The 12,341-nt window shown below is 74.3% G+C and overlaps 2 protein-coding genes across 5 annotated transcripts; both read right to left on the bottom strand.

The window, feature by feature from the left end:
• Window positions 1-320: 320 nt before the first annotated feature.
• On the bottom strand, window positions 321-2,500 carry IFI30 (IFI30 lysosomal thiol reductase). Of its 2 annotated transcripts, none has more exons than XM_070059000.1 (7): window positions 2,344-2,500; window positions 1,630-1,812; window positions 1,465-1,539; window positions 1,281-1,373; window positions 817-969; window positions 647-700; window positions 321-558 (listed from the first exon to the last, which is right to left on the bottom strand). In XM_070059000.1, the coding sequence occupies exons 1-7, from the start codon at window positions 2,422-2,424 to the stop codon at window positions 496-498; spliced, it is 702 nt and encodes a 233-aa protein (XP_069915101.1). In that variant the 5' UTR covers window positions 2,425-2,500; the 3' UTR covers window positions 321-495. The 2 variants fall into 2 exon arrangements, with proteins under 2 accessions (XP_069915101.1, XP_069915102.1); XM_070059001.1 differs by having other exon boundaries at window positions 1,630-1,809; window positions 2,344-2,499.
• A 1,120-nt stretch (window positions 2,501-3,620) lies between these two features.
• Window positions 3,621-12,225, bottom strand: PIK3R2 (phosphoinositide-3-kinase regulatory subunit 2). 3 transcript variants are annotated; one of them, XM_070058996.1, is made up of 17 exons: window positions 11,966-12,218; window positions 10,494-11,197; window positions 8,906-9,028; window positions 8,615-8,707; window positions 8,399-8,449; window positions 8,192-8,323; window positions 7,899-8,103; window positions 7,588-7,673; window positions 7,390-7,498; window positions 7,190-7,288; window positions 6,732-6,912; window positions 6,515-6,640; window positions 5,392-5,534; window positions 5,130-5,306; window positions 4,817-4,888; window positions 4,529-4,699; window positions 3,621-4,091 (listed from the first exon to the last, which is right to left on the bottom strand). In XM_070058996.1, exons 2-17 carry the CDS (start codon window positions 10,813-10,815, stop codon window positions 3,863-3,865), a joined length of 2,319 nt encoding a protein of 772 aa, XP_069915097.1. In that variant the 5' UTR covers window positions 10,816-11,197; window positions 11,966-12,218; the 3' UTR covers window positions 3,621-3,862. The 3 variants fall into 3 exon arrangements, with proteins under 3 accessions (XP_069915097.1, XP_069915098.1, XP_069915099.1); XM_070058997.1 differs by lacking the exon at window positions 8,906-9,028 and having other exon boundaries at window positions 11,966-12,215; XM_070058998.1 differs by lacking the exons at window positions 3,621-4,091; window positions 4,529-4,699 and having other exon boundaries at window positions 4,817-4,944; window positions 5,090-5,306; window positions 11,966-12,225.
• Between the last annotated feature and the right edge of the window lie 116 nt (window positions 12,226-12,341).

Here is a 12,341-nt window from a genome sequence, read left to right as displayed (position 1 = left end):
GTATTTGTCTGACATCTGCTGGTTTCACTTCCCGGGCGCGGGTGCCCCATCCGGGTCTCCCACGCCCGCGGCACCTGCTGCCACCCTGGGGCGCGCATGCAGAACAGCCTGGATGTTGGCTGGGAACAGAATTCCTGGCCGGCAGACTCCTAGTCACCCCTCTAAACCCCAGCCCCAGGGCCCAGCTTCCACTCCTGTCCTGGGGTCCTCCAACACGGCCGCCCCCTCCCCGCGGGACTGAGGGGTCTGACCTGGCATCCCCTGGGCCCCCCAGGCCTGGTGCAGGCCCCCGGGCGGCAGAAACGCTGGCGCGGCACGAGTCGCACATCCAAGGTTTATTAAACTCGTTTCGATTTAGCACCATTCTCGGTGAGGCAAGATGCTTGGTCTTGTGGGATTCGGGGGCTTGGGTGTTGTGGGACGTGTAGGAGTTTCCCGGCTGGGGGAAAACCCGTAGAGGGGAATCCCGGGTGAGCACGCGAGGGCCTCCTCTGGTCACTTGAAGCAGACCTCCCGGGTGGAAGTGGACTTCGAGGGGCAGGCCTCCGGCTTGTCGCCCTGCCCGGGGCGGGAGCTGTGAGCCCCAGCGCCCGCCCGCAGAGGGCCCCGCGCCTCGCCCGAGGGCGCCCCCTTCCGGCCGGCTCACCTGGTACAGCTGGCACACGAGGCTCAGGAGCTGGCTGGGGTCGTCCAGGGGCTTCTGCAGCGGGCGAGACCCCCGGCGCTCAGCGCCGCGCCCCCGGCCCGGCCCCGCCCGCCCGCGCCCCCGGCCCCGCCGCCTCCCCCGGCCCGGCCCCGCCCGCCCGCGCCCCCTACCCCGTTGACCAGGATCCAGGGCACGAACTGATGCGGCGGCTGCAGCGCGTCCGTGAGCTGCGCGTTCATGTGCATGAGCTGCGCGCCCCGCTGCCCGTCGGCGCAGCCCAGGACGCTCTGGGCCGTGACCCCCGGGGCGTAGAGCGCCAGGCACTGCGGGGGGAGGGGAGGGGGCGGCTGTGGCCTGGCTTCCTCCCCCCCTTATCTCCCCAACGGCCAGTTCCGGTTCCCTAAGGAGCAGGTGCCCCGGGCGCGCTGTTCCCGCGGCGGGCGACACCCGTCCCCCACCGCCCACCACCTCCGCCCGGGGGCCGCGGCTGGCCTAGATGTTTGCTGAGTGAATACATGACCGCGGCCTCTGGGAGTCCCCAGGGGCCGTGGGCGGGGCCTCTCCCGTCCTCATTCCCGGCCGCCACCTCCGAGCAGCCCTCCCCGATGCGCTCCCGCCCGCGCCTGGGCCTCACCGGCTGCAGGTTCTGCTCCATGTCGTCCAGCTCCTCCAGACACACGATGGTCAAAAAGGCGGCGTCATGTGGCAGCATGTCCAGCAGGCAGGCCTGGGGCGGCGAGGGCACGGCTGGGGGCGCGGGGCCGCGCAGGGGACCCCTCCCCTCCCGGGCCCCGCGCCCCGAACCCTGCGCCCCGCACCTCCACGCGGCTGAGCCTGCACTCGCGCGGGCCGTGCTGGCAGCTGAACTCCCACGAGCCATTCACGCTCTGCTCCTGCAAGGTGCGGGTGCGGGGTGAGTGCCCGGTCCCCGCCCGCCCCGCAGCTGCGCGTTCCCGGGTGCCCGCCCGCCGCCCGCCCCGCACCTGCGCGTTCCCGTAGGGCACCAGCGACACGTTCAGGATCTCCAGCACCAGCAGCCAGGTCGGGAAGAGGCCGCGCACCAGGAACAGGCGGCAGCCGGGGCACAGCGGCTCGTAGTAGAGGCTCACGTTCACGGGCGGCGCGGGCGGCGGCGCGGGCGCCCGCAGGCACAGCCCCGGCACCTGCTGCACACAGCAGGCGCACCATGCGCTCCTCACCCGGGGCCCGGGAACCTTCCTAAAGCGCACTATGTCTTGCACACAGTAGGCGCCTAGCGCATGCACAGCGCTCTCCGCATCCCACGCGGACACTGCTTTCCGATCGCCTCCCCGCCCCCGCCCTCCCCAGGCTGCATACCACAGGCGCCTAATGCATGCTCAGGTCCTGACCTGCAGCCCCCGCGCCCACGGCGACGCCCTGCTCCTCAGGGGCCCACGTGAACCTCCTCCAGGACCCACTGAGCACAGGCGGCGCCTAATATGTGCTGACTTCCGGCCCCGGCTGGAAGCCGCCAGGCCGCCCGTGTCCCCGAGCCCCACGCCGGCCGGGCCGCATACAGTCGGCGCCAAGACTGCAGGCTGCGAGCCGCTTCGCCAGCCTGGGACCCCCCCAGTTTACGGGGCGGCCCGCGGCTCCCCGCACAGCAGTACACAGCAGGCGCTCAATGAATGCTCGCTCAGCCGGCGTGCGAAGGGTCCGCTCCGTCCCCCGCCTACCTTGCAGGCGGCCGCCCCCGCGGGGCCCCCGGGCAGCAGCAGCAGCGCGAGCGGGAGCAGCGCGAGCGCCGACGGGGCCATCGCGGCCGGGCAGAGACACGGGCGGGAGCGGCCGCGGGGCCGGGGGAGGCGCCTTTAACCGCGCGGGGATCCCGCCCCGGCCTGCCCCGCCCCCGCCCCGCCCCCCGGCCCGGGCCGGCGTCCCCCTCGCGCGGCGCGTCCCTTCCACGCCGCCGGGTCACGGGTTTCGGGGGCCAGCGCCCGCGGGACGCACGCTGGCGCGGGGGCCGACGCCACCCGTGTCCCCCGCGGACATGGGCACAGCCGGCCCTGGCCGCCTGCCCCTTGCGCGTCCCTCCCCCGGCGGGACTGGAATGCTGGGGACCGGAAGGGGTGGGGGCGCGCTGCCGGGTCCCCGGGGAGTCCCCGTGTGCGCGTGTGTGGGGGGAGGAGTCCGGAGCCCAGGTCGTCTTCGAGTGGGGCCGCGGTCCCTGCCCCGGGCGGGCGGACCAGCGGGCCCCGCCTGCCCCTTGATCCCGGGGTCGGGGGTTCGGAGCCGGGGTGGCGGCGCTCGGGGGAGGGCGCTGGGTGGGCGGGTTCGCTTCATGAGTCTGGGCTCGGCCCCCGCGGGGCTGTGGGGAGGAAGCGGGTTGAGACCCCCCAAGCCGTCCTGGGGGCGCGTGTAGGCTCCGCGCCGGAATCCCCCCAGCCCCTGTGGTGCCCCTCAGCCCCAGGGGGCGGGGGAAGCTCCCACAGGAGGTCAGGACAGCCGCCACCCAGTCCACAGGGCGCCCCTGCTCGGCCTAGCCTGGGGGCCGGGGGCCCTGGTCGGGACGCCCTTGATAACGAGGAGGAAGCCCGGCCGCCGGCTGAGTGGAGGGACGCAGGTCCCGTGATCTCCCCAGGTCGGGGAGCGGTGGTCCCGGCTGGAAACAGAGGAGCAGGGAGCGGCCTCCAGCCCTGCGCGGCGCGGTGGATGCGGTGGCAGGGAGATCAGGACCCCGCCTGCCAGGGGAGACCCCACCCCACCAGGCCTGGCCACTGGACCAGGAACTCAGACCCTAGGTGCGGGCGGGGGCGGGGGTCTCTGCCCCCCAGCATCCCGGTGCGCAGGGGTGGGGTCAGCGGCCAGTGGGGAGGGGCGGGAGGTCTCTGCCCCCCCAGCATCCTGGTGGGCAGGGGGCGTAGGCTCTGCGCTCCGAGTGGCGGCGCGGATTCCCCCCATCCGAGGGGCGGCGCAGATCCCCCCATCTCGGCATGACCAGGGCCCGCGTGCGTGCGTGTTCCAGGCTTTATGATCGCGGCAGTATCGAGGGTACCGTACAAAACCCGCCGCCCAGCCTGGCCGGGCGGGCAGCATACAAAACCGGGGCTCAGTCCCCGGGAGGGGCAGGGCGGGGGGCCCGCCGGGAGCCTGGGCAGGGGTCGCGCGCGGCCGCTCCCGCTCGCGCTGGAAGGGGAAGTGGGGGCGCGGGCGGCGGGGCGGGGTCCCGCCCGGCCCCGGAAGTCCTGGCCAGGCTCAGCGCGGGGCAGGTGGCGGCGGCGGCGGGGGCGGGGGCGGCCCGGGCCCCGGCGCGCGCACCGGGTGCGCCAGCGTCACAGTGAGCGCGTCGTTGTGCTGCACGAGCGAGGCGTGCTGGTAGTGCAGCACCAGCTCCTTGAGCGAGCCGTACAAGTTGTAGGGCTCCGCGAAGCCGAAGCCCGTAGCCGTGCGGTAGATGACGCAGTGCTTGGTGTCGCCGTCCACGCTGCGGGGCAGGAGAGGCGTGTGGGCGCGGCTGTGCAGGCCTCTACCCTGGCCTCGCCCCGCCCACCCACCACTCCTTGCCACGCCCACCCACTCACCCTGCCCACCACTCCCTGCCACCCAGGATCTCACCCCGCCCCACCCACCACTCCCCACCAAGTCCACCCTGGCCTCTCCCCACCCAGGGTCGTGGTCTCAGATGACCCCGCCCATCACTCCCTGAACCGCCTCCACCCACCACTCCCCGCCCACCCGGCCCCGCCCCAGGGGCATGGTCTCATCTGTCCCCCTACCCATCACATCCTGAACAGGCCCACCTACCGCCCCACCCACCCTGGCCTCTGCCCTGCCCCATTCCCCGTCCCCGGGGCGTGGTCTCCCATCCCTGCCCCGCCCCGGGGGCGTGGTCTCTACAGCCCTGCCCCCCGCCGCACTCACACCACAGAGCAGGCGTAGCAGCCGCGCTGGCTGCTCTCCCGCACCAGGAAGGTGCCGTCCCGCCGGCCGCTCAGCATCTCCTCGGCTTGCGTGCGGTTGATCTTGCCCACGTACCACGTGCGCTCCTCGTGGTGCGGCAGGTCCTCGTCCTCATCCATCAGTGCATACTGGCTGCAGGGGCGGGGCCTTGGTCAGCCCTGCCCACTGCCCACCGCCCGCCCCGCACTCACTCCTTGCCCCGCCCCTCGCCCACACTCACTCCTCGCCCCGCCCCTCGCCCGCACTCACTCCTCGCTCTCGTTTTTGATCCCCAGCCACTCATTGATCTTCTTCTGCCGAGCGCCCTTCTGGGTGAGCCACCTGGGGGGGGGCAACACACGGTGGGCGGGGGCCGAGGGCCCTGGGGACGGGCTCCCAGGGGCAGCCAAGGCCGGCCCCGCCCCCTGCCCCAGGCCCTGCCCCGTCCAGGCCCGGCCCCCGGGAGGGGAATTTGCTCAGTGGGCAGGGGTCCGGGGAACTCTGGGGACGGGCAGCCAGGGGCAGCCTCGGCCGGCCCCGCCCCGGCCACACCTCCGCCCCAGGCCCCGCCCCGGCCACTCACACCAGGTACTGGTCTCGGAGCTTGCGCAGCTGCATCAGGTCCGGCTTGAGGCTGTTCATGCGCTTGTCGATCTCGCGGTTGTCCGAGGCCTGCGCGCGCAGGTCCTGCTCCAGCTTCGTGCGGCTCTCGTGGATCTCGGCGATGCGGGACTTGAGGCGCTCCGAGTTCAGCAGGATCCTGCGGGGGCGGGGGAGGGCTGGGGTCCTCCTGCCGGCCTGCCCACTCCCTCCCAGCCCCGCCCCTCCATGTAGGCCCCGCCCACCTCTGCATCTCCTTCTCGTTGCCCTCCCGCCGGAAGCGCTCCAGGTACTCCCGGCTGCACTTCTCCTGGGTCTGGCCCTGCTCCTCGAAGATCTTGATGGTCTCGTTGAAGGCCTCGATGGCCGTGCGCTTCATCTGCAGCTCCTGGGGGGAGGGGCGACGCTGGGCGACCGCTGGCTCCAGGCTGGGGGGCTGAGAGACCCTGCATTCCAGACTGGGGGGGCTGGGCGACCCTGCGCTCCAGACTGGGGGGGCCTGACTGACCCTGGGCTCCAGACTGGGGGGCTGAGCGACCCTGCGCTCCAGGCTGGGGGGCTGAGAGACCCTGCATTCCAGACTGGGGGGGCTGGGTGACCCTGCGCTCCAGACTGGGGGGCTGAGCGACCCTGTGCTCCAGACTGGGGGGGCTGGGCGACCCTGTGCTCCAGACTGGGGGGCTGAGAACCCTGCGCTCCAAACTGGGGGGGCTGGGCAACCCTGCGCTCCAAACTGGGGGGGGGCTGAGCGACCCGGGGCTCCCGACATGGAGAAGGGCCATGGACTGGGGGCCCTGCCACGCACGGGGGAGACTGGGAGGAGCTCCTGGCATCCGGCCGGCCCAGCCCCGGCTGTTGTGGGTGTACACAGAGCTCCGCCTCCCTCTACCGGAGCTGCTGCGGCCCTGCGCAGGGCTCACAACGCCCATGCTCAGCTCCCCTGAGAGCAGCGGGAAGGGGCCTGGAGCCTGGGGCTCCAGTGTGCAGATGGGGAAACCGAGGCACGGACACGCAGACCCGTGGGGGACATGGCCAGGCCCAGGTAGGTTCTAGTGCCTCCCCACTGATTTCTAAGGCCCTGGCGCCGCCCCCCTGGTACCTGGCCCCACCCTCTGAGTACCTAGCCCACCCTAGCCCCACCTCCCAGCACTAGTCTGCCCCCAGTACCTGGCCCCGCCCCTTGGGTACTGGCCCTCATCCCCACCCTCTCAGCCCCGTCCTCCCGGCCCACCCCTGGGTACCGGCCCCGCCCCTTTCCCAGTCCCCGCCCTCTCGAGTACCCAGTGCCACCCCCGACCTCGCAGCTACAGCCCCGCCCTCCCGGCCCCGCCCCTGGGGTACCGGCCCCGCCCTCCCGGCCCCCCGTACCTGGGAGGTGCGCGTGTACTCCTCGTAGAGCTGGTCGTACTCGCGGCTCTTGTCCTGGAACTGCTGGTGGTAAACCTTGAGCTGGGCGCCCACCGCCTCCACGCTGTCCTCTTTGACGACCTGGTCCTGGGGCGGCCGCGGGGCCGGGTCAGGGTGGGGTGGGGAGGCCGTGGGCCGGGGCCCCGCGCCCCCCCGCCCCGCCCGCGGGCCCACGCACCTGCTGGTACCTGGACACCGGGTAGAGCAGCCGCGTGTCCAGCTTGGCGTTGTACTGCGCCAGCGACTCGTGGCGGTAGTGCGTGATGAGCTCCACCACCGAGCCGAAGGTCAGCGGCTCCGAGAAGCCGTAGTGGCCGTCGCGGTGGAACACCTTGATGAGCTTGTTGTTGCCGCCCTTCCTGGGGGCGGGGCGGGGGCGTGGGTGCCGGGCCGGGCCAGGGTCTGGCCCGGTCCCCTCCACCAGAGCCATCCCCGCCCCCGGCCCACGCTCACCCCGCACACATGGCCCTCCATGTCCCCGCGGGCCCCGCCCCACCCCCGCCCCCTCTGCCAGCGGCCCCACCCCCACCAGAGCCGGCCCCCGTCCGCTCAGGGCCCGCCCCCACCGCCCAAGCCCCGCCCCCTCCACCAGAGCCCTCCCGCTCCCGGCCCACCCCCTGCCCCTTCGGCCCCCACCTCAGCGTCAGCGTGTACTCCCCCTGGATCTTGCTGGACGCGTCCCGCACCAGGAACGTGCCGTCGGGTGTGTCCCGCAGTTTCTCATTCACCTCCTCCCTGCGGGGACACGGGGGTCGGGGGTCCCGGGGCTGCCCACATGGAGGCCCTGCCCCGCCCCCGCCAGGCTCCGCCCCCGCCAAGCCCCGCCCCTGGCCTACCTGGAGATGTCCCCCCAGTACCACTCAGCATCCTGCAGGGACAGGGGGCTGCCCCCGTTGGCCAGGCCCGCAGCGGCCGCCTTCGCCTTGGAGGGCTTAGGGGGCAGCGCTGGGGAGCGGAATAAGCAAGCACACATTAGGCGCCGCCTGCATGCCAGGGCAGCGCGCGGACAGGCGCGGGGCGTGCGGGGGCGGCACCTGGGGGCAGCAGCTCCTGCTCTTCCAGGTGCTCCCGAAGCAGCTTCTCCACCAGCAGCGCGGGGAAGTCGGGGCCGGGCTCGCTCCTGCGGGGCCGGGGGACCGTGTGAAGGCTCTGTGCGCACGCGCCACCCGGCACCGCCCGCACCCCTGCACACAGCCGGCGCGGGGAGACCCAGGCAGGCGTCCCGGGGAGGCAGCAGGCACTCCACAGGAGCCCCCGCGCGCGGCCCGCAACACAGCAGCGGCCCTGGCCCCAAGCCCCCGCAGCCGGGGTCCCCACCGCCGCCCCCTCCGGGGCAGCCGCTCACCCGTCCGGCGCGCCCCCTGGCGGCGGCGGCGGCGCGCGCAGCAGCAGCGGCCCGAAGGCGGCGCCCAGGGCGCGGAGCGAGGGCCCCGGGGCGGGGGCGCGCCGGGCCGCACGGCCCAGGTGCTGGAGCAGGAAGCGCAGCGTGAGCGCGCGGTGCAGCGGCAGCGTCGGGGGCTCCAGCACCGGCCCCACGGGCCCCGTGGCCTCTGCGGACACACGGTCAGGGCCAGGGTGAGCCGGGGGCCCCATGCCGCTGGCCCCAGCCCCTGCCCGGGGCTCCCTCGCCAGGCTCACCCCGCAGGGCCCTGTGGGCCTCGGCCGCGGCCTCAGCGGTCACGAGTGGCGCGGGTAGCGCCGCGAGGAAGCTCTTGACACCGTCCGCCAGGGCCGCCGCGTCCCACTGCTCCAGGTCGCTCAGGCTCCAGTCTGCAGGGGCAGGTGCAGGGGGCGTGTCCACCGGGGCTGGCTCCTCCCCCACCCCATCACCCAGGCGCCCCTCACCTGTGCGCGGGGCGGGTGGCTCAGTCCTCAGGTACGATTCACTTTCCAGCCCTAGGGGGGACAGCGACAGGTGAGGCAGCTCCCAGCCGGCGCCTGGTCACCTTCCCGACTGCCCCCGCGAGTCTGCGCCGTCCCCTGGCCCCCAGAGACGGAGCCCGTGATCCCGGAGGGGCTGAGTCGCCCGTGGCGAGAGGTAAGCAAGTGAGCGGGGCTCACCCGTCTGCTCCAGGGCTTCCACCAGCTTGACGAGCAGGGGCGGGGCTGCGTCGGGCGGCGAGAACTGCTCGGGCAGGTCCGGGAGTGCCGAGCCTGGCGGAGGAGACATGCGCCCGGTGAGGCCCCTGGAGGGGTTTCCGCCCGCTCTGCTGGGGGGGGGGTACCGGCAGAGGTCAGCAACCCCTCTGCAGGGCCTGGGAGGGCCGAGTCCACAGGAAAGAATTTTTCGGGTTAAAAAAAAAAAACAGGAGTTTGGGGCCGGCGCTGTGGGGTAGCGGGTAAAGCTGCCACCTGCAGTGCCCGCATCGCACAGGGACGCCGGTTCGAGCCCCGGCTGCTCCACTTCCGGTCCAGCTCCCTGCTGATGGCCTGGGAAAGCAGCGGACGATGGCCCACGTTCTTGGGCCCCTGCACCTGCGTGGGAGACCCGGATGGAGCTCCTGGCTCCTGGCAGGCCCAACCCTGGCTGCTGAGGCCATCTGGGGGGACTGGCCAGCGGCCGAAGACCTCTCTCTCTCTGCCTTAGTAACAAAAAAATAAAAACTTCGGGAGCCACCCAATTCAGAGCCCCGGTGCCCACGCCCTCGGCCCTGCCCTGGAGTGCGGGGTGCCGGCGGTGGGGTGGGGGGAGCGGCAGACAGGGGGGCTGCGCCCGCGGCAGAGAGCTCCGGGGGGCGCGCAGATGGGGCGTTGCCGGTCTCCGGAGGGCTCTGCACTCCTGGTGCTTGGGCCACCCTGGGCTGGCGACGGCGGCCGCGACCCCCGCGGTCACCCAGGACCTCCTCCCATCCTCCCACGTCGGCTTTTTTTTTTTTTTTGCTTCAAAAAAAAAATTCCTTGTATACACCCCCCCCACCAACCCCTCCCGCGCGTTTCCCGCCCTGCAGGCCCTTTGTGCGCGGGGCTCCGCGGGGCCGCCCGGGCGCTCGGCAGGGGCGAGCCGGGGCCTGCGGGGGCCTCCCTGACGGATGGGCCAGGTGGCGCCGCCGGGAGCCGCCGGGAGCTGGAGCGACGCCCGGCTGCGTGCGCAACGCCAAAAATAAACGAAAACGCGCGGCGGCCGGGGGAGGGGGCGGCGGTTCCACGCCTCCGCTCAGCAGCGCCCGTGCCCGTGTGCAGAGTGGGGGTGGCCGGTCCACGGCTGTGCAGCGGGGGCTGGGGCGGAGCAGCCTCCCCATGGGGGGGGGTCCTGGCACAGAGGCGGGCGCCCCTCCCCCCGCCATCTGGGCTGGACGGTGCAAAGGGCCTGGGGCCCGGAGCTCACAGCCCTGGCCGGCTGGGGCAGGCGGCCGGGCAGCTGCTCCGTCCCGCACGGGGCTGTGTGTGGGGCTGGCCCAGGGCCAGACGGAGGAGGGAGGCGGCTGTTACCAGGCCCAGTGGCAGATCCTGGCCGGGAGCCCGGCTGGGGCCGCCTCCTGCTCCCCCAGGCCGAGGCGGGACGCTGCTGGCCCACGCTGGCCGGGAGGCCCCTGCCCCGGACCCTGGCTGGACCCCTGGAGGGAGGAGGGGGTGACCCCAGGGTGCACAGCCGGCCCGTGCCTCCCAGGCCGACCCCCAGTGGGGACGCGGGGCCCTCCTGGGGCTGTCGCATCAGGCCAGCCATTCCGGGCCGCCTCCCTGGGGGTGAGAGGAGGGGTCCTCCCGCGCCCCCTGCCCGTGGGCTCTGCGGCTGTGGTGCAGGATTGGAGCCGGGGTCACAGGGCCGCTCCGTGGGGCGCTCCCATCAGCAACCTGTAGTGCAGCGCACCGGGGGCTCTGGCCCGGCGGTCACCTCGTCCCTGCTGACCCAGCCCCGCGCTCAGGCAGGGGAGGTGCCCGCTCGCCCTGGCCGGACCCCTCTTTCCGCAGGAGAGAACGGCCGGAAGGGATCACTGCTCACCTGGCTCAGGGGGTCCATCTCGCGGCCGCGCGGGCAGCGGGCGGGGGCCTCGGGGCCGGGGCCCGGGCCGGGCCAGGGCCACGGGCCCCAGGAACTCCACGTAGGTGCCGGGGAAGTCGCCCCGCTGCCGCGTGCGCTGGTTGAGGCCGGGCATCCAGCCCACGCTCTGCGGGTGGCGCTCGGCGCCCTCGGCCACGCCCAGCGCCTGCAGGGCCGCCCGGCTCACCACCAGCACGTCCCCGGGGAGCAGCTCCAGGTCCTCGGGGCGCTCGCGGCGGAACGGGTACAGCGCCCGGTACTGGAAGCCCTCGGCGCCCGCCATGGCCGCCTGCGCGTGCGCGCGCGGGGGGGGCAGTCTGGGCCGCTCACGTGGCTGCCCGGGGCCCCGCGGGCCCCATCGGCCGGGGCTACGGCCCGGGGGTCCGCGGGGTGGGCGTGCGGGAGGCGCTCCGACGACGTCTAGGCACAGCGGAAGTCACGGGCGGGCGCAGGGCGCAGGGGCCCGGCCGGGGGCTGCAGGGGCTCGCTCCACCATCCAGCGCCCTGGCCGCGGCTGGCTCTCGGCTACCGCATTCCGCAGCGGGCGGCGGGGCAGGCGCGGGCCGATCACTCCCTCCCGAGAGGGGCCATGGGCAGCCGGGGCGGCGGGCGGCTCGTGCGGCTGCGCCAGGCGAGGGGGCCCATGCCCGGCCGGCGGTGCTGACCTGGGAGAGAAAACGTGGCAGGGTCAGCTCGGCCAGCCCCTCCCGCCCCAATCAGAGCCTCCGAGCCGGGCCGGGGCCTCACTGGCCCCATCTGTGCAATGGGCGCACTGACAGCCCTCACAGGCCGCAGGCTCGCCCGGGGCCAGCCAGCGCCACCACCGCCAGGTTGCCCCAGTAGGGGCTCTCGGGAGGGGGCAGCAGGCGGCGGCGGGGACAGGGGCCCCAGTCCTGGCCCCGCAGTGGACCGGGCCGGGGCAAGGCGCCATCCAGGGCGGCTCAGGTGGCAGGAGGGAAGGGGGATCCCGGCCAGGGGAGCCTGGGGGGGCCAGTGTCCAACAGGCAGCATAGGCTTCATGATTCTGGGGGCCCCCCCTGGACTGCCACCCCCCGCCGGTCAGGTGGGTAAACTGAGGCCCACAAGCCGCCTGCCCGCCCCCGCTGCCTCGCGCGCCCAAGTTTGTCGGGCCTTCGGGCGGGCCGGGGCCGCGCGGCGTGGACACAGGGCCAGCGTGCTCACGTAGACGCGCGCTCCGGCCTGCGTGGACCCGGCCGCACAGCCGGGGGGCCCGGAAGTGGGGTCGACCCCGGCCCTTGTGCACCCGGCGACGCCTCCGCCTACGGCCTCCGGCAGCCCGGGCCGAGGCTCCAGCCCCCAGTCGGCCCGGGGCCGGCCCCAGGCCTCCCCCCCGCGGGGCTCCCAGCAGCCCCCGTCCTCCCAAGGGTCCCGCGTGAGACCCCAGCCCCCTGGCCGCGGCGGCCGGGACTCACCTGCTCGCGGCCCCAGCCACGCCGAGCCCAGCGCGCCCCGTGGCTCCGCCGCCGCCGCGGGGTCCCCGCCGCGGTTCCGAGCTCGTGGGCCCGCCCCCGGCGGAAACGGCCGAGCGCGCTCGGGCCGCGCGGGCGAACCGAGGCGGGGGCCGGGGTGCGGGGCCGCGGGCGTTTCCGGGAGCCGCCGGACGCCCTCCCGCGGGACTCGATGGCCGGCTGCGGGCAGCCACGAGACGGCCGAGCGCGTCCGGACAGGGCCGAACGCGCCGACGCCCGAGCGCCTCCGGAAACGGCCGAGGACCTCCGGGGCTGAGCGCCTGGTGTTGCCATGGCGACCGCGGGCGTCCGGAAACCGCCGAGTGGTCTCGGCGTACGG

This window comes from Oryctolagus cuniculus, chromosome 16, assembly GCF_964237555.1.
Source record: "Oryctolagus cuniculus chromosome 16, mOryCun1.1, whole genome shotgun sequence".
In the NCBI taxonomy this organism is placed as follows: domain Eukaryota; kingdom Metazoa; phylum Chordata; class Mammalia; order Lagomorpha; family Leporidae; genus Oryctolagus; species Oryctolagus cuniculus.
The sequence above is the reverse complement of the archived record's forward strand: the minus strand, read 5'-3'. Positions and strand labels throughout refer to the sequence as shown.